At 41.6% G+C, this 23,760-nt stretch overlaps 1 protein-coding gene across 4 annotated transcripts in view; it reads right to left on the bottom strand.

The window, feature by feature from the left end:
- NELL1 (neural EGFL like 1) overlaps nt 1–23,760 on the bottom strand; it is an 865,453-nt gene that overhangs the window by 768,005 nt on the left and 73,688 nt on the right. For 2 of the 4 annotated variants that reach the window (XM_068554539.1, XM_068554541.1), the window contains exon 3: nt 19,277–19,427. In XM_068554539.1, the coding sequence (XP_068410640.1) occupies nt 19,277–19,427 (151 nt within the window). Of the gene's footprint in view, nt 1–19,276; nt 19,428–19,654; nt 19,779–23,760 lie in introns of those variants that run through there. The other 2 variants (XM_068554542.1, XM_068554540.1) reach the window with 2 other exon arrangements.

Raw genomic sequence — 23,760 nt, 5'->3', positions numbered from 1 at the left:
CAATGGACCAGATAGATTCTCTCTCCATCCCTGAGGTACCATGGAGCCATAGTAAATAATTGTTAGAGTCCCCAAGGCACTCTGAAAGATCAAAAATGAAGTTATTTTGAACCCCCAGGGGCTGCTGTACTTCTAGTTCAGAGGCTTTGCAAAAAGTGGGAAAAGATTCCTATAAATTCTCATAGTTTTCCTCAAGTTTAAAGTGTCTGGGGACTTCCCTGGTGGTTCTGTGGTTAAGACTTCGCCTTCCAATGCAGGGGGTGTAGGTTCGATCCCTCGTCAGGAAGCTAAGATGCCACATGTCTCGCGGCCAAAACACCAAAACATAAAACAGAAGCAATATTGTAACAAATTCAATAAAGACTTTAAAAATGGTCCATATCCAAAAAGCTTTTTAAAAAAATAAAGCGTCTGAATGTTACCAGCCAATCCACCCATTTCTGGGATCCACAATGGCTTAAAGGAGGGAAATTTGACATCAATCAAGTCCTTGAGTTGTACTTTTCCTTGACTAGACAAGCTCAGGAGCAATTTATCTTACCTCATCTGAAATACAACAATTTAAAAAGTCGGGCTTCCCTGGTGGCGCAGTGGTTGAGAATCTGCCTGCCAGGGCAGGGGACACGGGCTCGAGCCCTGGTCTGGGAAGATCCCACATGCCACGGAGCAACTGGACCCGTGAGCCACAACTACTGAGCCTGCGCGTCTGGAGCCTGTGCTCCGCAGCAAGAGAGGCCGCGACAGTGAGAGGCCCGCGCACCGCGATGAAGAGTGGCCCCCGCTTGCCACAACTAGAGAAAGCCCTCGCACAGAAACGAAGACCCAACACAACCATAAATAAATAAATGAATACATTTGTCATTTCTACTTAAAAAAAAAAAAAAAAGTCTCATCTGACAATTTATAAGCAGATATTGTAGTTGTCAGCCCCCTCTTCCTGCCTCTGAACCTGCACAGGTGGACTGAGCCCCAGGCAGTGCCCTCACTGCACCAACCAAAGCCCAGCTGGGCACTGGACACCGTCGAAGCATCTGAACAACAGCGTTTTTCAGCAGGCCTCTGATTGCCAACCACACGAAGGCGAAGTGCAGGCACCGATGACTAATGAAACACTAACTGGGTTCAACACCATCAAGCCTCCGGTGGCCTCTTCCTGCCAGTTCCATGACACCCTCCCCTATTCAGCTGTGTTCAGAGTTCCAAGCCTCTCTGAGGCCACCGAACTGCTTCCTTCTGGACTGACAGCCCAGAGAGGCCCTGAATCAATGCTGTAGGCGCAGGTTTTCCCAGTGTTTGTTAGAATGCTAGTGCAACTGCATGGTATTAAATACTACTCCCCAAAGCACTGCATGATAAAAATAAGTTTGGGAAATGCTACAGTAAGCAAGTTGAAGGAACCAATACAATACACTGGTTAAGAAAACATGCTGAGGAGATGGGCACCTGGATTTGACTCCCAGCTCCATCATTTTACCAGCTGGGTGACCCTTGCCAAGGCCACCAACAATCTACGCTTGACCCTCGCCCATGATATGGGGATAATGATAGAAACTACTTCATCATTCTGTAAGGATTCAGTGCAGTGATGCATTCGAAGTGCTTAATAAAGGGTCTAGGACTTTATCACATGATTTTAAAGAGCCTTAAATATGCTAATATTTACTGTGATTCTCCAGGAAAGACAGAGTATGTGTCGTCTTTCTCCAGTTTATTTCATCACATAACATAACTCTTGTTTTACAAGACTACTTGCAGACCCAGGAGTCCTTGGATCCTATGTGGCGGACCTGCCATATGCTTGTCAGTGATGCGTGTACTGAGGCTGGAATGCCATCAATCACAACACGTCCAACTCAACAAAACTGTAATCACTCACATGAATGAATGCCGGAGATAAAAAATAAAAAGTGATGTTTAAAGACAACATGTTGGTCAAAATCCTTAAGCACCCTTCTGGGTCTTATTTCCAGTACTTTAGACTTGGCTTTGTATCCTAGCTCTGCCACTTTCTATCTACATAATCTTGGGCACATTACTTCAGCTCTCTGAAAGGCACTGTTTTTCCATCTTTGAGATCAGGAAACTGCCAATCTTGGTTGTGATGAGGACAAAATGAGATAATGATGCTCCAATATCTAGCACATTCTGGATAATCAATTTTGCCTCCCCTTTCACTGTGTCTCAGAAGTGTAAATTCAGGCTGAAAGCTATCATCATATAAGGGGGGGCCAGACCAACAGCCCCAGTTTCTAGCCCAAGGTTCTTCTGTGAATGGTGAGGTCAAAACCACCAAACGAATTCATGTGCTCTTTGAAAAAAAATACATCATCATGTTTTGAATGCTGGGAACAATTATGAAGCACTCCTACCTCTGGTTGGTTTGATCAAGATAAAACACAAGACACTGAATATACAATACCCAGAAAGACATCAGTTATTCCATGTTCCCAAAGCTGAGAGCCAGGTACCCAGAATCAGATCAGGGCAGAACAAAAGGAGACAAATGGGCCAGCAGTGGTTATTTTCACTGTCCCCTTTAAACTCATCATGTGTACCTACTAACTGTTTCTGCAGAGCCAATTCTGCTAAACCAATGATGACTACGCAGCCCCAATTTTCAAGGACAGCTATTCTAGGATAATTTCTTGTCCTACTGCCTAGTTAGTCACTAACCCATCCCAAGGATTCCACAATTTCAGGAACTAAACTCTACCTTCCAAACTAAGAACAACCCCTGAAGTCAGCCTAAGATTCATTATCAGACTATATGTTCCCAAACTCTGACTTCAGAGAATGTGGCCACCACGGCCATAAGAAAATGAAATGTCCTTGGGGTGATTTGTGGAAAGCAATCTAATGCAGCTTCGGAAAGAAATCCTGTTTGGAAGATGTAATGCGTGGCCAAGGGGCTTTTTAGCTAGTTGCGTCTCTTTGCCCTTGGATTCCTTTCGTCCTTTCAGTTTGAAGAGCATCAATCATGATTCCTGAACTCCTTTACCAGAAGGAGCAACAAAAATGCCAGCACGGTAAATGCATCCTCTGCACAGTCACCTAAGAACTCTCTCTAAAGCCACCAGCTCAGCACGCCTCTCTCCTGCTTTTCAACACCTCACCGGCACCCCAACCCCGACAGAAGGGGATCACCAACTCCGCTAGCTATAGGGGCCCGGAGGTACCGGCACATGACTGCAGTGGGTTGACAGTCTGAACTATTTTTCATGAAACAAGCAGCCCTTTAAGTTTCTTTAGTTTTCTTCTTCGAATAAAAACATGTGTGCAAGAATTTCACTTTTCTAACTGTACATTAATAAAAAAAAAAAATTTTTTTAAAGCCAGCAACCAACAGGGTCTCACAGTGATGGGGAGACAATCGGGGGGCTAGGGACTGAGGCCATCCGAAGAATGCATGTCGTGCTTCTCATGAGAAGCTAGAAAGCTGAGATTTTAGGCCAAATCACCCAATTTTTTTTAATGTTGGCAATAATTTCATGAATTTTTTAAAATTCTAATGGAAAAAAAATACCGTGGGGGCCAGTACAATGGGAGCCAAACAAAGCTCTTCTGCAAGCCATCTCTAGGCCTGCACTTTCAACCTTCATCCTATAAGATAAAGTCCATGCTCATCAACAAACCCTACAAGGCTGCCTCTCGTGGGGAGCCCACCAAGGTCACCACACCAGTTCTTTGCCATTCCTGCCCTGCAGGCTATACTCCAGCCCCAGGACCTCTTCTTTTTGCCTCATACCACACACCACATCCTGCGCCTCTGTGCCATACCCATATTCTTGGGGATAAGACCCTCCACCTCTCAGGAAAGGCTATTACTGGCTAGAAGAACCTCATTCTCGTTGATTCCAGATGAACTGATAACCTTTACAGCCAATTCACTCCTACCAAGCTATGAGTATCAGCAACCAATTCAATCAGTTTAGGGTTGTGGGGGGAGGGGGGGGTTCCTAAACAATTTTTTTAAAAAAACACCAAGTTCATTTGCTCTATAAAAAATGTAACTGCTGTAGCTTCGCACATTACGAAATTATTTTGATTTCCAAGGAACAGTTCTCATGGATGGGTAGACTTTCTTTGTATACAGCTGGTGCTCCATAAGTGATTTCTGACGAGAAATGATACGGCCTGTATAAACATCATGCTTTGTCATTTACGAAGCACTTCCCCTCACACTGCAAAAATGTCACAGCAGCTATTACTATTAGCTTCTCATCCAGAGCCACTCCCTTACTGAGTCCTCTATTTATAACACTCCATATACACCAGCCCTCAGTCTACCCACTGAGCACGCCAAGCTGGTTTCTGCCACAGGACCTTTGTACTTACCCTCTCCTATACCCGGGACACGCATCTTTCCAATTTTCTCATAGCTGGCTCGCTCTTGGGTTCAGTTCAAATGCCCCATCTTCATAAAGCTTCTCTGGCCTCTTTCCCACAGGCCTGTCACTCATCCCTGTTTTATTTTCTCTCGTGACATGTATAGTTAGGTTTATTTTTGTATTTACCATCTGACTCGCCCCACTAGAATGCAAGCTCCCCAAGATCAGGTCCCTTGCATGTCCTCTTCACCACGGCAGAATCCACCAGCGCTCCTGCCCACAGATTAGTGTCTGACACAGACTAGTATCTGAGGAATAATGAATGGATTCCAATTTGACAGATAAGTAAACCGAGGCATAGGGAGGGGCCTGCCCAGGGTCTCCTGGATATTCACTGACAGAGCAGAGGCTTGAGCCCAGGCCTTCTAACTTCTGGCCCCACATCCCTGCCAATGTACCACTCTCATCAATGGTTTGACAGTCTGGAATGCCTTCCACCCGGAACTTGGCAAGTCAGGGTGTTAAATCTTTCAGCAGTGACAAGGCCCATCTCTCCACATTTCTCTCCACAGAGCCAAATGAGTAAATACCTATTACGCAGGCATGCAAGTGTTTCACAACTACTAATTCTAAAGGAAGTCAAAGATGACAGTTTAAATTCTCTAGGAGAATTCCACTGAACTTGAATGATTTTATGCATAAGTATTAATGCAATTGTGACTTTTTTACTAAGAAAGTTAGGGTTAATGGCTACACTTGCTGGTTTTCCATTTCTCAAACACTATGCAATCCAAAATCTAATAAGCATATGTGCAAGCATGAGCAATTTGCCCAAAACGTTATGCTCTCTTGCTATGATACTTCTCGTCCTCAATTAAGGTCAAAGTCATCTGAGCAGCTTCCTTTCTTCTGACAAAGATTTAAATTTTATTTAATTAGTGTGTTACTGAAAAACCTCCTCATTTTCTTAACATGCAATCCTTCCATTCATTTATTTCTATCTGAAAATTACTACTTTCTAATGCTCACTGCAGCCTTTAAACTTTGCCTTGAAACTGTCTGCACTCTGCTAGGCATAAAGATAAAAATGATGGAAACCCAGATTCCAGGTGTCTTGTCTCCTAGCATTTAGAAGCATCTCTAGATGATGCATATTCAACTTTTAGCTGCTGTTTCCTTCTTCAAGAAGAAGCCTCCTTCCAGAAGTAGGTGATCCCATTTCCCAGAGAATATTTCCCATCCATTCTTACCCTTTTCAGCTTCTATTTTTGTTAATTTATTTAACTAAAAATTTGAGCAAAGCAAATTCAAGGAACTCTATACTATGTGACATGCAAACACAAGGATAAAAAAAGTCATGTACCACTTCATCCTGCCTGCTCAGGGCACAGTACCTCCCAGTAGCCCAAGCCAGACCCCTGGGCATCACCCTTGACCCCTCCCTCTCTGCTCCCCACCACATCCGACATAAAACCACAACCAGTTCACTCTAACTCCTAATTATCTTAATCAGTTTCTCTTCATCTGCACCACCGTTATCTGACCCAGTCCAGGTCTCCATCCTCTTATCTAGAGTCTAGATTCTGGACAACTGCAACAACCTCCTAACTGGCCTTCTGTCTCCAATTTTGCCTCCTCCACGCCATTCTCCACTAAGCAGCCAGTGCGATTTTTCTAAAACACAAATCTAATCATGCTGCACCTGTACTTAAATCCCTTGCATGACTCTTCATTGCCCTTGGAATAAAAGCTAAGCTCATATGCATTGCTTAGAAAGCCATTCACAATCTAGCCTCTTGCCTGACTCTCCGGTTCACTTCTGGCCACACCTCGCCCCTTCTTCCTTACCTAATGCTCTGCCCACTCTCCAACAATGCGGCATTTTTCTTCAATTATTTTAAGGCACGATGATAGCTCTCATCTCTCATCCCTTTGCTCACGCTGCGTCCAGAACCCTCTTCCATTCACCATCTTCTGCCTGATTTCTACTCATTCTACTTTGCCTCTTAAGCATAACCCTCAGTGAGAAGGCTTTCCAACTTCTTTTGGGAAAGTCAAGGTACCCTGCTCTGTGATCCCTGTATTCCTCTTATCAGGGCACTAACCATACTTTGTGGTGTTTCATCAACTGACTATGTCCATCCCTGTATGTTTCACAATTGTACCACAGTATCTAGCACCACACATGGTATTTGATAGATTTGCATTAATATTTCCTGAATGTTGTTGATGAGGGAGCTTACAGTCTAAAAGGAACACAGCTCTAAATCTAGAGCCTCCCCATATTTGTTTGGAAAGTGAAGACCTATTTGTATACTTTGAAAGCAGCATAGAGAGATCTGCATTTGGACAAGATTCCAATTTGAACTTGTTTCTTTCCTTCCCAAATGTAAGCAATTTAACAACTGAAGTCACCTACTTTTTTTTTTTTTAATATAAGCCTTACACTAAATATCCTTGAGGAAAGAATTAAACTTAAGTTTATATAAGAAGTTTAATTTCTAAAAATGTACTGTTAATCACCCATGAAAAAAGCTTTTTATTGGGCTAGGTTCAAACCATGTAATACTATTCTGGAATTTCCTCCACCTCCTATCCCTCCATTCTGACATCTTCAATAAATTGTCTGAAAGTGCAAAATAATTTACATATTAGCTTAAATCATCCATAATTAGGAAGGTAAATCTGGTGCTTAGAAATTACTGAATGCATTCCATTAGGACAACCACTATTTTTAGATTATATATAACAATCTCTTGATGTGAAACCTAATTACTATTTCAAATGATGAGAAATTCCCAATATCTACCTTTTTGACTTCTGAAGAATTTGAGACGGTATGAGGAAATATCTACAAACAAACATGAGGAGAGGAAGGGAAATAAGATTTGGTGAGCACCTTGAAAAATGAGACGCTTGAGGAACTATTCACCTAAGTGCTTCTATAGAATCCTCCCAGTAACTCCATGACATAGTAATCATTCTTCACTTTCCATGAAAGGACGCCGAGTTTGAGGTGAATTAAAAGCAGCTGCAAAATCTCACCTGTCTGGTAATTGATAGAGCCAGGAATTGAACCCACGTCTATCTGGCATCAAAGTAGAAAGTAGTTCTTTCCACCACAAGAACTCCGAAAACTGAAGAGTATCCTTCGAAATACAAAATTTTGTAAAACAGGAGAGCGAAAAATGTCCTTCTTAGCGAGCGATAAATGTCCTCTTCATCTCCTTACAGAAGTGTTCCACAGGAAGCTTTTTCTTAGACTCCTAGCTTTCAGCTTCCTAGCTAATTATGCTTAGATTTAATTTTATCTATAATTTAGGAATAAAATTGAAAAACAGAAGATTTACCATTATATCTTATAGAGTTGCGTATACCGGCAGAATGTTTGATTAGATTTAATCTATGTTAATTAAGCTTTCCATTAAGAAAGCTCCATATTCACACACTTGAATCAGGAAAAATAAACATTAAATCTGCAATGCTATTAAGATAGCTCAGAGAGACAGATTCATCTTTGTTGCTCCTCCAACGTGCTCTATGCGTATAGTAAAAAAAAAAAAATAGAATAAAAATCCATCAAATTAGAAATATAGATGAGAATTAATAACAGAGTGCCCATTCCATTACATGGAAGAGTCTATTTCAATTGCTACCTCCAGGTATGTTTTCAATTGCCTTTATATTTAAGTTTTCCATTTCATTTTATCTACTCACTCAAGGTATTCATAGAAACTCAACTTGGCTCAGTTACCTAGGGAGTTTCTAGATATTGTTATGCCAAGAAATGCGCTCCTGGTTTAAGGAATCACCTCCCAAATGATCCACCTCTGGCTGCCGGAACCCCACCAGGGAGAGAGATGCCTGCCTTTAACTGAAGGAAACTCAGCCACTGAATGAACTCTTCGGCCATTAATTCAATAATGGCCTTACCTGAGAATAGCTGGAAGCCTAGCAGAAATTGGAAACAGTGATTTCCAAAACAGTAAATGCAGTTTTTCTGGATGACAGCTTTGGAAAAGGCAGTGGATGATGACTTCCCGTGGTGCACATGAGGGAAAGTGTTCAGATCCAGAATGTGGTTTCCCCATTGTGCTTCATCCGCAAAGGTGACTTTTGACTGGAAACTGAACACTACCTGAAGACTGGGGTGATAGATACTGTTTTCCTTTAACCAGTGAACTAGAGTCAAGTGGCTGTTTGCTTATCTGGCCACTCCTCCGTATCCTCTTTCCCCTCAGCATCAAATTTCCACCTTATGCAAGAGGGAAGAGATATGGGAACATACGTATATGTATAACTGATTCACTTTGTTATAAAGCAGAAACTAACACACCATTGTAAAGCAATTATACTCCAATAAAGATGTTAAAAAAAAAAAAAAAAAAACCACCATCATGGCTTTTTGTTTTTTAAATTATGTGCCAAGAACTATGGTAGATGTTTTGCAAATACTTCTAATCCTATACAAAAATCCCAAGGGATTATTCGTTTCAGTCTCCAGATACCAACACCTTTGCCCTTTTCACTGTCCTGTGCAGCCTCCCACATATAGTACATCCAGGGCAGTACTATTCCTGGAACAATATGTTCCATGTGAACCTTTGAAATCAGCCATGAAATTTCGGAGCAGCCCTAACCAGAGCTGGAGAAAATGAATCATCTATTCACTTAATAGTTGCTTAGTACATACTATGTACCTCAGAGTACCACCTGGAAAAAGCCCCTATGTGATGCAGTCTCTTACCTATGTTACTTTCATGTATTTGGGCACAGACTACATCCCAGACAATCAAAACAGAGACCACCTCGTTATTCCAATGTCCAGGTTTTCTCATCCTTGGCACACTGCTAGATCAAATTTCCCAGTATTAGTCAATAAAATGCGGTACAGGCAATGCATGACGTTTCCAGGCTTAGCCCTTAAAGCTATCCAAGGAGGATATGACAAAAGTCTAATCATAATAGAAGCTATTAATCTATCTCTCTCAGAATGTCATAGTTCAAGTTCATAAATCAAAACACAGAGAAGTTGAATAACACAAATGTTACACATAAAGTTATATCTATATACACACAAAAACTACCCATCCTTTTAAAATGTTCCCCCTCAAAAAATAAAAATATTGAGCACGTACAGGTACCAGAGAGGTTTTCCATCTCGTACCTTATAGCACATGTTTTACATGTTCAGTTAACAATAAAACCAGGAGTCACCCATTAAGTATTTTTTAATTTAATCACTTTGAAATTTTTAATACTCCTCTAACTTGGATCAAAGAGGAAGTTAACTGAAATTAAGAATTATAGAAAAGTACAGAAAAGGAAAACAGTATATAGCAGTATCAGTGGGCTATATTCAGTGGTACTCATAAGAAAACATAAAGCCTTCAGTGATTTTACTAGTAAACAGAAAATACTGAAAACAAATGAACTAAACATCCAAGAAGCTAGTAAAAATACCAAAGTGATCGAAAAAGAGGTAAGCAGAAATCAATGAATTTAAAGTGAAAAACAGTAGACTTGATCAATAAAACTTAAGAACTGCTTCATTAAAAAGGCCAATAAATTACACAATCCATGATGAGCTTGACCAAGAAGGAAACACATTATTCCACATTACAAGTTAATGAAGATATAACCACAAATATAAAAATTTTATTAAGAATATAATGTCCAACTATTTGCCCCAAAAAAGGGGGCAATCTCAACGAAATATATGATTTCAACAAACTGTAAATTGGTCCACAGAAGAGCTTAAAATTAATTAAACAGAACAATACCATAAAAAGAGATGGAAAATGAACATTTTCAGTAATAAAAGAGTTCCCAGCCTCCCCAGACACAAATTATCAGCCCACATTATTTTCAGGCTAATTCTATCAGAGTCATTTATAAAAGAGGTATTGCCTATATATTTAAACCAGTCTAGAGCATAAAATTCAAAAAGCCTTGAATTAAATCACGTACACAGGAAAACCTATTGTATCTCACTTATGAGTTAAAAAGTGTTTAATGAGTTTAAGGTAAAATGTTTAGAACAATGCCTGGCATTTATCAATGCTTCCAGTAATTAGTTATTATTACTATTTTTATTAATATTACTATTATTAATATTGATGCAAAAATCCTAAACATTACTAAATATAAATTTAAGGATTTCAGAAATAGTTCAACATTATGGACTTTATTAATGTAATTAATGTTAATAAATGAAAGGGAAAAAACACATAATTATCTCAAAAGGTACCCTGAAGAGGGTGTTTAATAAAATGTAACAGCTGTTCATGATTTTTTGGCCTTTTAAATCAGGAAGAAAAGTAAATTTCCTTTACATGATGATTATATGTATATACATATATATCCATATACACACATACATATACATACTATATATACACATATATACATATTTATATATATAAGCTAGATTGATTTAATAGCATGTAACAGCTGTTCATGATCTTGTGGCCTTTCAGTAAATCAGGAATAGATCTAAATTTCCTTTACATGATGACTATGTGTGTGTGTGTATATATATGTATATATATACACACACACACATACACACACACACACACACATATATAAGATAGATTGACAGATCAGAAACTACCAGACATTATATTAAGCAGCTTAAACAGATAAGGAACACATTAAAGACAGGATTGTCTGATGTCTTCTTCCTGACTTTAATGAGGACCTTTAATATGCTTATTACTCACCACTGTTATGGAGATTCCAGCCAGTATCATAAGACAAGAAAAAGGGATAGCTAGTATAAACATTGGAATGTGAGCGACATAGCTAGTATAAATACTGGAATGAGAGAGACAAAATTTTCAATATTTTCAAGTTACAAAATTGTACACTTAACAAATCAAGGGACGTCATCTAAAAAAAAAAAAAAAACATTTAAATGCCTGGCTCATGGTACACTAAATAGCAAATGTTAGTTAAAAAAAAAAAAAAAACTATTCCACATAGCTCACACAGTTTAAAAATCTAATACAAAAATCAGACAAAAGGCATCAAAAGAAAACTACAAACCAATCTCTCACTCATGAATACAGATATAGAAATTAATATACTATCAAATCAAATCCAGGAATATATAAAAAGGATTATACCACATGACTAAGTGGGATTTATCCCAGGAATGCAAACTTGGTATAATATCCAAAAATCAATTAGTATAATACACCACATCAATAGAACAGGATAAAACCACATGATCATCTTGATAGATGCAGAAAAAGCACTTGAAAAAAGTTGACACCCTTTCATGATAAAAAAAACACTGAACCAACAAGGAATGGAAGAGAACCTCCTCAACCTGATAAGAGCATGTAGGAATAGAGGAAAATTTCTTCAACCTGGTTAAACTCATCTAAGAAAATCCACACCTAGCATCACACCTCATGGTGAAAAATTGAAAGCTTTCCTCCTTAAGATCAGAAACAAGACTATCTGTTCCCATCACTTCTATTCAACATTGTACTGGAAGTTCTACTCAGGGCAATTAGGAAAGAAAATAAAAGGCACTCAGATAAGACAGGAATAAAACTCTATTTGCAGATGACCTGATCTTGTAAGTAAAAATTTAAGAAATCCACTAAAAAATTATTAGAATAAATGAGATCAGCAAAGCTGCAGGAAACAAGATTAATATGCAAACATCAATTTGCATTTCTATAAAGTAGCAATGAGCAAACAAGTGAAATTAATAATTCCATTTACAATAGCATCAAAAAGAATATTTAATAATCTTTCAATTTAACAAAAGCCTTGCAAAATTTATACTCTGAAACTATAAAACACTGTTGAAAAACTTAAAGAAGACCTAAATAAATGGAAAGACATTTCATGTCTACGGATCATATGATTTAATATTGTTCAGATGGCAATACTCCCCACAATGATCTACGGATTCAATGCAATCCCTTTGAAAGTACAGCTGACATCTTTGCAGAAATTGAAAAGCTGGTCTTAATACTCATATTCAAGAGGACTGAAATAGCCAAAACAATCTTAAAAAACAGGAAACAAATTTGGAGGACTCACACTTATCAATTTCAAAACTTACCACAAAGCCAAATAATCAAAACAGTACTGGCATAAGAATAAACAAGTATATCAGTGGAATAGAATTTGAGAGTCCAGAAATAAATCTTCACATTTATGGTCAACTGATCTTCAACAAGGGTACCAAGAAAATTCATTGGTCTTCAACAAATGGTGCTGGGACAACTGGTTATCCACACGCAAAAAAATGAAGTCGGACCCCTATCTCACACCATATTAAAAAAATTGACTCAAAATATATCAAAGATCTAAATATAAGAACTAAACCTATAAAACTTTTTAAAGAAATCATATGGAATAAATCTTCAGTCTCAGGATTAGGAAATAAAAGAAAAACTGGACATCAAATTTAACAAATCTGTGCCTCAAAGAACACCATTAAGAAAGTGATAGAATCTACAGAATGGGGGAAAAAATTCTGTAAATCACATCTGATAAGGGATTTGTATCTATAAAATAACTATTACCAAATCATAAAGACACACAACCCAATTAAAAATGGACAAATGATCTGAATAAACATTTTTCCAAAGAGGATATATAGCAGCCAATAAACACATGAAAAGATATTCAACATTATTTGCCATCAGGAAAATCTAAATCAAAAGCACAGTGCAATATCACTTCACACCTACTAGGATGGCTATAATCAGAAAGAAAGATAATAACTAGGTTTTAACAAGGATGGAGAGAATTTGGAACCCTCATACACTGCTGGTGGGAATGTAAAACGGTGTAGGCACTTTGCAAAAAACAGTCTGACAATTCCACAAACAGTTAAACATAGTGATCACTTGATTCAGCAAGTCAACTCCTAGTTAAATACCCAAGAGAATAAAAATATATGTCCACACAAAAAACTTGTACAAGAAAGCTTATAGCAGCATTATTCATAATAGCCAAAAAGTGGAAACAACTCCAGTGTCCCATCAATTGATGAATGGATAAATAAAAGGTGGTATGTCCAAACAATGTAATATTATTCTGCAGTTGGGGAATTCCCTGGCAGTCCAGCGGTTAGGACTCTGCACTCTCACTGCCAAAGGCGCAGGTTCAGTCCCTGGTCGGGCAACTAAGATCCCACAAGCCACAACGTGTGGCCAAAAAAAAAAAAGAAATGAACTACTGACACATACTACCAACACGGAAGAACTTTGAAAACATTCTAAATAAAAGAAGCCAGCTACAAAGGGCCACCTTGTATGATTCCATTTAGGCAAATCCACAGAGACAGAAAGTAGATTAGTGATTGCCTAAGGCTGGGGGACCCATGGGGAGATTGGGGAGTGATAGCTAAGAGGTGTGGGATTTCTTCGAGAGGTAATGAAAACTTGTAAAATTGATTGTGTTGATAAATGCACAACTCCGAATATACTAAAAAAAACCAAATGTGAAAAAAAAAAAAAATCAGCTAGGAGTCTAATAGTGCCCATCATATCCTATTTGTAGCAAATGCATATTTAATTCACCTTGATCGTGACAGGTGCAATGAGGATCACACAGGAGAGGATCAAAAGAAAAAACTGGGTGTCTGACTTCCCAGTCGACAGTCTATCAGATCCTTAATAGATTCCAGTTTATCAATCCAGTCTATCAAATCCCTGGATCCTCTGCTACTGAATAAAGAAGAGCCCGATCAACTTCTATACCTGGTCAAATGTGCATGCCAAATGTCTACAAGGCAATTTGCTTCTCTAGACACTGTTACCTTGGAAAACAAAAAGAAATCTGAAAATGACTAAAGATTCTCACATATTACAGATGGGAACATCTTTTGTATTATAAAAAGCCTAATTCCTAAATATATATTCCCCTCTATTTCTTGCATGCTGAGAGCCTCCTTAACTAGATGTTAATCTCCTTAAGCATGGAACCAGATCTTTAGTACCCACAGCCAAGTGCATTACAGATTCAGAGTTAATCCTTTATACCTTGCCTTGATTAGACTAAACAAACATGGAGGAAGGTACCATAGAATTCAGAAGTGGAGGGGAACTTATTTTCTACTTCTTTATATCTATTTTGTTTGAGTCAAGACCTGAGGTTTTCCTACTACAGTGAAAAATGGTCAGATGATTTCCATTCAATGATCCTCAAGTTCTATTAGAATCCGGCCAGGAAAGTAAGAGAAGGTGGCCTCAGATGACTCTCCTGGCAACACAAAAGGCTTTTCAAAACGTTTCTTAAAGTAAGATTTGGACTTTTTTAGATTCCAAAAGAGAAACCCATAAAACAGAGTTTCAAGACTTAGGATTAGACAAGGAGAAGAAATACATATTTGTTAAGAGCTGTGCACTTAACATGCACTATCTCTTTTCATCCTCACGGCCATCCTGCAAAGCAGATTATTATCCCCATTTACAGATAAGGATATTGAGGTTCCAAGATATTAAACAGCAGGTATTGCAAAGCTAGAAGTCAAAACTCCAGCCTCTATCATGTCTGACTCTGAAGCCAGTGCTCTACTATATCGGTTGCCATTCCACTCACTTCTCACCTGCTTTGGGAAGTTCTCTGCTTCCACTGAGAAGCAGTTGAAGATGGCCCACACTCTATTCTTGGACATTTGTATGGCCCTCATACTGAGGAGGCCCTCACACCCAACGCCACAAAGCCAATAGGGCAAGGACATGACCTTCCTATGTCTGTGAAGCTGAGACTGACTTGACATCTCCACCCTTGGGCAATAAGAACCTGTGCTTTCTCCCAGCCTACAGAACGTGTGGACCCTAACCCATACCTGCTCACCAACACAAATGCCAGCTTGCTTTTGCCAGGGTGACCCAGAGACAACCAGCTCACTGTGCTGCCTGCATCCCCACAGAAGGATCAGGGTCCATCACATCCCTTTGAGGCTGAGGCCAAACTTAACCACTGGAAAGAGCCAGAACTGTCGATCCTCACCTCTGTTGAAAATGTACATGGAAAGATCCTCTGCTCCAGCCAATGGTCTGTTCTCTGCACCTCTCCCCACAACCAAAAAAAAATTTCATTTCCTTAATTTCTTCCCTGTGTGACTGCCCACACTGTTCTCCCTGCTTCTATACCCTTCTCTTTCCCTTGCCTGCAGAAGGCTACCTGTTCAGGAGTCTCCCCTCTATGTGGTCTTCCTTAACCACCAATTTAATGTACTGAGCTCAGTGAACTTAACACCTTTATATCATTTTTGCCTCAGTTTACCTATTTAGGTTGATATATCAAAAAGTAGTAAAAGGAAGGTTTATCTGAGCTCTGGTTCCCCAGTAGTGACCCTGACAAGAATTTGAGAGCAAGTGATTTCCTAAGGAAGTGCTCCCAGGAGAGGTAGGGAGGGAGGGAAGGAAGTCCCAGCCTCAGCCTGATCCCTGGTTGCTCTGGGGGATGAATGAAGCCTCAGAGCCTGCCTGGCCTCCGGGCATCGAAGGCCAGGGAACTCGGCTTCCATACTCCCACACTCATGAGTCAATCATTGACTCCAGGCTGCCTGGGGAGGAAGTGAACTCCTAGACACTTCCGCTCTCAGTACAGTAGGGTGAAGGGGCTATGGAGGCTGAGGGTCAGTGCTCTGAGGCAAGTTGGAAGGTGCCAACCTTCAGAAGCAAAGCCCATAGAAGCCAGGTGAAGGGCACACAGAACCTACACAAGAGATGTGAGGGGGCCAGGGGAGAGCACCACCGTGTCTGCTGCAAGGTCAAGGTAGGGCTGGCTTCATGGGCATGTGACCAGTGCATTTGCACAGGATCCTGCCCTCAGGAGGGACCCACACTTGGGGTTTAATGCTCTGCAGTCACCATCTTGAAATTCTCAGTAATTCTACCTTTGACTTTGTGTTTTGTCAGTGAAGTCCGATGGGACAGCGGAGCATGCACTGGGCCCTTGGAGCCTCCGTTCATGTGCAGCTCCCTCCCACCACCTACCACCTCCCTGGGACCAGTTCTCAGCCACTGGCTTGGTTGCTCCTGGTGCCCAGGGCCCACCTGTCTTTCCCCAGTCCCCTGCCCTTCCCCAGTTGCCACCCTCTGCTTAGGCAGTGACTGTTCTGTGGGCTTGGGGGGGGCCAGTGTCCTGCCACTGCTGTCCACCCCTGGGGGGGGAGGGAGGGGTACAGGGGTAAATTTGGGGAGCCACATAATTTTGAAGTTAGCTACACACTGCCTAGTAACTCCAGTCTATTACTTCTCTATTAATAGCTCTTTTTTATTCTTTAGTTTTTTATGTGGTCATGCCTTGCTTCTCACATTGCCAAATTCTGTTAGATTTTGTTTCTTTCACTTCCCCACAAAAACTGGCATAGCACTTAGAACAGAGTAGGTACTTCATAAGTATTTTCAATGGATTAATATAAAATTGGCATTCAGGGCTTCCCTGGTGGCGCAGTGGCTGAGAATCTGCCTGCCAATGCAGAGGACACGGGTTCGAGCCCTGGTCTGGGAAGATCCCACATGCCGCGGAGCAACTGGGCCCGTGAGCCACAATTACTGAGCCTGCGCGTCTGGAGCCTGTGCTCCGCAACAAGAGAGGCCACGATAGTGAGAGGCCCGTGCACCGCGATGAAGAGTGGCCCCCGCTTGCCACAACTAGAGAAAGCCCTCGCACAGAAACGAAGACCCAACACAGCCATAAATCAATAAATAAATTAATTTTTTTTAAATGTATATATAAAAAAAAAATTGGTATTCAATTAAAATTGGCTGGGAAACTCCCCTGGTGGTGCAGTGGTTAAGAATCTGCCTGCCAATGAAGGAACACGGGTTCGATCCCTGGTCCAGGAAGATCCCACACGTCACAGAGCAACTAAGCCCATGTGCCACAACTACTGAACCTGCATGCCACAACTACTGAAGCCCGTGCACCTAGAGCCTGTGCTCCGCAACAAGAGAAGCCACCGCAATGAGAAGCCCGCGCACCGCAACGAAGAGTAGCCCCCGCTCGCTGAAACTAGAGAAAGCCCGCGTGCACCAACGAAGACCCAACGCGGCCAAAAATAAATAAATAAAAATAAAATTGGCTGGGAGGTTCCAGTTCAGGATGGTGACAAAGGTAGATCCTGAGTGCACCTCCTCCTCCACACTAAGTCTACAGCTACTTATGGAACATTTTCCTCTGGAAAAAACCTAAAGGCTGGCTGAGCACATGGGGCAAATGAGGAAAAAAAAAAAAAAAAAAACTGCTTCGAAGCAGATAGGATAAGGTGAGACAAAATCTCACTGTAAACCCCAGCCCCAGTTCAGAGACCCAGAGTCAGTAGGGAACTTAAAACCCAGAGCTTCTCCTTAAGGAGCAAAGAGTTTGAACCCCACATCAGGCACCCCAACTCTTAACACCTGCACCTAAGAGACTATCCTCCACAACGTCTAGCTGCAAAAACCAAAGGGGCTCGTGTCCACGAGACCCACAAGGCTGTAATGACCTGAGAAAAGAGCTCACACACTGGGACTCACCCAGCTCGGGACCCAGATCAGAGGAAGCCTCTGGTGCCCAGACTTCAAGGGAAAGAAGCTCATTCGCTTATAATAAAGCATTGGCCTGAGGGGCAGGCATCTAATCTAACACACACATCCAGGAACCTGCTGGAACACTCTCCAGAAGGAAGACTGGCAGCCGTGCCATCTTGACGTTCTCCCTCTGCAAACTCCAGAGGGTCAGTATCTCCCAGAAGGGAGCTTTTATACCATCCGGTGCCCTGGTTTTTACAGCTGCCACCCAAGGGACACCCTTGATTGCCTGGCTCTGGAGCCCAGCTCCTGGGTCCCATGGGACCGTAACAGTCGAAGAGGCAGTCCTTGGCAGGCTGTCACCCCCAGGGCACTACACAGACAGCAGACTGAAATACCGCCAGTCTCTCTGAGAAAGAGATCTGTGTGCTTGTCCAGGAGCTTTGGTCTGGGGAGAAGGCTTCCAGCACACTTACAGGGGCCAACAGAGGGGCTCTCAGGGAATGGAGGTTAGCAGACACAATCTTTCCCCTCACCCTCTGCTTTGCCACAGCTCACCAGGATATCCCAGAAAGGACCTTATACCCTTGTCTTAGATTATCGAATAATCATTCCTTTGAACTCCCGAATAGAGTGATCTTTCTCAAACTTAAAGCCATTATGTAGTTTCCCATCATCTACAGGGACTTTAGTCCAAGTTTTTCAACACAGCATCAGAGCTTTGCAATGATCTGGTTTCCGCCTGCCTCTATAATACCACCTATCTCTGCCTGCCTCAACGACCTCAGCCCCTGCCCCACACACTTGATGTGTCATCTACTTACCCACTTACCTGTTCCTTCCCCAAATCGTCACAACCTCTTCCTTGAATGTTGTTCTTCCTATTCCTTACTCCTTCCCATTCAGCCTGTCAAATATCTACTCACTTGATTTCCTTATACAATCATCATCTTTTCTGAACCCTTTCTTGGCTCACTACAAAGCTTAGCAGAATTGCCTACTACCTTTATTCCCTAAACACAAGTTTCCAGCACTGCACCTACAATTCTTCGTGACATTCATTTGTCCATATTCCCTACTAGCTTGTGTGATGTGATCCTTAGAATAAAAATTCTGTATTTTTCACCTTAATATCCCCAGCGTCAAGCACAGTTCCTGCATAAAATAAACACAATGAAGGCTTACTGGAGGTTGTTGGTAAATATAACTTGCTTGATGGCCTAAATCAGATGGATAGCATGTGGTTTTATATGAGCAAAGTCTATCAGGAGATAGAAAATAGGTGAGAAAGACATCTTAATGCGAAGTAAGTCCATGAATGTGTTCAACAGTCACAAGGCTTCAGCAAGCTGAACATTTTCCTGGAGCTACACCCTCTAAATTCCAAGGCATTTTGTATAGCCCATGAATGCTAGGTAGATTTTTGAGAAGTAGAAAGCTCTTTCTTACCTGCGTTCCAGTTCTCGAATGGACAGTATCACTCCTGAAGTGGATGGCTTCTGCTGTACAGTGGCCAGAAAGGTGAATTCACTCTTATTCCGGAACAGCTGAATTAATTTCTCACTCACATGAGGGGCTGCGTGGATCTCTCTTTCTGTATCTACGAGTCAAGAAGGAAGAGCAGGAGAAACAGAAGGGAGAAAGAAGAGGAAGTGGAGGAGGAGAAGAGGAAGGAAAGAAGAAATACAGACGGGGAAAGAGGAGAGGGAATACGAGAAGGAAAAGGAGAAAAGATGCACAGTTAAAAATGCCTTGTCCAGAGGATCCGCGGTACAGTCTCCCTTTTCCCCTCTTGTCAGTAGTTTTCCATTTTAAGGCGTCACCCACCACTCCACACGGCTGCACGCATTCAAGGCAAAGCCTGGAAATGCCGTCTCAGCCACCGTGCCTGCTTGTCACTTCGACAAGTTCACAATTGGCCAGCCAGTGATTTTCTGACAGGAATTGTGATGGGACACGGAGCAATTTGGCCTGCTGCAAACAGATTAAGCTGCTGAAAATAAGGCAAGAGGCAGTCTGATAAATGGGGCCCGAAATTCAGAGAATCCTGAGTCTAATAGGATCCAGTGCCACTCAGCAGTCTCTGATTTCCCTTTTCCCGTGGCCTCAGCTTCTTTCTCTCCACAATGCATCTAGGGAAACCTGTCCTTGCCTTGTACCCAGAAGAGATTTACTAGAGCTAATAATGCCAGACAACTCTGCTTTTGCTTAAAGGATAAATACAAGGCATGCTCATGATTCAACAGCGTGTCTGGAATTTCTCTGTAAACATGCAGTGGATGACTGTCCTCATGAAATGTTTATTAAAGGTGAGGCCAATTCAGCCGGCCTAGAGGTGTGGGAGTCAGCTAATCCTCCTCCTGGACAGAAATCTTTCTTTCTGCAACATCTGCATAATGAGAGACATCCCTCATTTCAGGCTCACCCTTGTCATGATAAGCTGGGCATTACGTCACTATTTTACACTATACTTTCTGGCAGCAGAAAGTAGGCACCAAAGGAGCTGAATTAGAGAAAACTATTCAGAGGATGACAAATGAACACCAAAGACGTGTTTGGTGGCCTTCTCTCATGCCCTGACCACGTCCTCTGACTGTACGATAACTACTTGGGTATTACTTGGGTATTTCTCCAGGACTGCCCGAGGAAGCTTTGAAAAACATAGAACTGCATTATTTACAATAGCCAAGATATGGAAACAACCTAAGTGTCCATTAACAGATGAATGGATAAAGAAGCTGTGGTATATACATACAATGGAATCCTACTCAGCTATAAAAAAGAATGAAATATTGCCATTTGCAGCAACATAGACGGGCTTGCAGGGCATTATGCTAAATTAAAATAAGTCAGACAAAGACAAATATTGTATGATATCACTTATATGTGGAATGTAAAAAAAACAACAAACTAGTGAATATAACCAAAAAGAAGCAGACTCACAGATACAGAGAACAAACTAGTGGTTACCAGTGGGGAGTACATAGGGGTGGGGCAGTGGGAGGTACAAGCTATCGGGCGTAAGACAGGTTCAAGGATGTATTGTACAACACAGAGACTATAGCCGATATTTTGTAATAACTGTAAATGGAAAGTAACCTTTAAAAATTGTATAAAAAAATTTTAAAAAGAAAAGAAAAACATAGAACTGCAGAGGCTGCATGGGCCAAGCAACATCACAGACTTGTATTCGGACCTTGAAGAACCTCATCCTGGAGAGGGGCTTTTAACAAAAAGAAATCCTTGAATTCTTGACCTCAGGCCTCAGTCTTCTCATCTGCAAAATGAGGGGGTTGGACTAGGTGATTTCTCAGGGCCTCCCCAGCTTTATCTCCTATAATTCTATACATTGCTCTTTCAAGTTTGCAGCACAGCAAAGAACACCAGTCTTCCAGCTGTTCAAGTCTAGGCTATGGACAGTGGGAAGCAAGGTTGGTCCTCTTCCAAGGAGGGACCCAACCCAAAAACACTGTACCCACAGAAAACCTACCTCAGTGGCATTTGCCTTTCTGCCCAAAGAAAGGCTTTCACTACTTTACTACTAAGTGGCATGCTGTCAGCTTTTGTCCAGGGCTGAGATGAGACAGCCACTTAGGGAATGCTTTTATGCCTTCTACAGAATCCTAGCCGAAGACTCTCCAGGATGATATTCAAAACCAATTAAATGTACGAACAAATCACTTTGTAAACTAGGGATCATTAGCCAATGTTTGTTAATGTTATTTTTATTATTACTACTGCTGGGCGAAGAGTCTCATAATATATTTCACCTAGAATTTAGTGCCAGGAAAAAAACACTTGGTTCTTGAGCTTAACTTTGTTGTTTACTTTTTTTTCCTTTTTGCTACTTCCTACTTTACCCATCAATTAGGAATCAACTGATTGTTAATGGCTGCCCAGGGAGCTCATTAGAGGATTCTGAAGCTTAGGCCCAATGCAAAGAGGGCCATGATTGATCAGCAATGCCTACTGGGGGAGTTAAGAATATCAGATCAGTTATGGGTATCCTCACCTCTCATTCAAGTCTCCCTGGGGGAATATCATCAAGCCAGATGGCCAATGACCCCCAAACTTATATCTGCAACCTCAACCTCCCCCTTAAGTAACAGACTCATATATGCAGTATCCTTCTGACTATCTCCATATTCAGTATCTGAATATCTAACACCAAGTTGTATTCGCCCACTGAGCTCCTGTTCTCTCCCCCAACCCTCTCTTATCTCCTAGAGTTCCCAGTCTTAGTAAATGGAACCACCCACTTCCTCAGGCCAAAAAACTAGAAATTGTCCTCGATTTTTTCTTTTCCTCCACCCTCTGTATTCAATCCAAGAGCATGTTATGAGGGCTCCCATGTCTGGCATCTGTCCATTTCTTCCCAGCTCTACTCTTCAAACTCTTGTCCAAGCTGCCATCATCTCTCCAACTGCATCCTCACTGGTCTCCGTGTTACCTTCCCTTCTCCATCCTCCACACAGCAGCCCAAGTGCCCTTCTTAAAGCAGAAATCAGGATCATTTCCATCTCTAAAACCCTCCAGTGGCTTCCCATCGCTCCCAGGATAAAATCAGGCTCTTCCGCATGGCCTTCACGGTCACACACAAATTGCCTCTTGCCTACCTCTCCCTTCTCCTCCAGCTCTCACTGCAAATGCAACCTCTGGTCACTCCCTCCAACAGGGCCCCCATTAATGTCTAAAATGCCACTTTGGTGACTTCCTTCATACCACTTATCATAGTATATGTATTGTGATCAATTATTTCCTTGTATCACTTACCATAATCTTGTTTCATGTTCCTTACCTTATTTCCTTTCTTTCCCCACTAGGATGAAATAGCTCTACCTAGTCAATTTTCAAGAAACACTAAAAATGCTAATGTGATGAGGAAGCATCAGTAAAAACGTGTTAGGTGAAGGGAGGAGGCTGAAGAATGGAGAAGGAGAGAAATTAAACGATGCTGTTCACAAGCTCTTCTCTGCCTAATGTAGAAGAAACTTCATTTCCATTTTCCCTGACTTACAGGATGAGGAGGGTGGTGATTTTCAATGTCAACAAACATATACCTGCGTTTATGCTGTGCCAGGTATCGGCAAAAAGGTAAAAACCGTTTCTGGCATCCAGGACAGCTACATAAGCAAGACAGTTACTTGGTGAAAACAGAGTAGGGCAATGCATAAAAGAAGGAAGGAAGGGAGCCGGGGAGGCTGGGGATGACATCGTACAGGATGTAACTTTGAGCCTGAGTCAAAAAAGATGAATAAGCATTTACTAGACGAGAGAAAGAGAGAAGAGGGCATTCTTTGCAGGATCACTGTGAGGCTGTGAACACCCAGGTGTTTTCCATTATCCCGGCATTTTTCTTTCTCTGCAAGCCTCTCTCACTAAAAGTCCAGCAGGAAAGCATCTACTCAACCTAACATTGGAGGGAACTCTCCACTGATCGGTGAGTTAAGAGAGCAAAAACAGCAGCAGCCAGAAACAGGACAAAACAAACACACCAGGGCAGCCTGCCTCAGCCTTGACTGATGGTGAATTCAGGCGACATCTCCGTAATCACAGCATGTGTACACTAAGAACCTCGACACGTGGCAGAACCTCGATATAGACATAGCACATCCTTCTAGCCTGAGTCCCACATAAGCTCGTGGTTAAGATTGGCCCCGAAAGATAAAGCAACACTTGCTAATTGAAATGACAGTTGGCTTTTCATTTCTAAGTAGAGAGGAAATTTGCCATTTCAGAACTGCCAACTGTCCACAGGGCAATTCCTACTGTGTGGAGAGAGGCACGTGTCCCACTGTTAGGTCCTGGGGCCCTTCTTTGAGAACTTCAGATGTTATTGATCCAAGCACTTTCAAAGCAGCAGAAATCACAAGCAGGAAGTAGTAGGGACACCAGAAGACTCCCACTTAATGTGTAAGGGATTTCTATCTCCA

The sequence above is a fragment of the Eschrichtius robustus genome, chromosome 11, assembly GCF_028021215.1.
Source record: "Eschrichtius robustus isolate mEscRob2 chromosome 11, mEscRob2.pri, whole genome shotgun sequence".
In the NCBI taxonomy this organism is placed as follows: domain Eukaryota; kingdom Metazoa; phylum Chordata; class Mammalia; order Artiodactyla; family Eschrichtiidae; genus Eschrichtius; species Eschrichtius robustus.
This window is presented reverse-complemented; position numbering and strand designations above follow the sequence as displayed.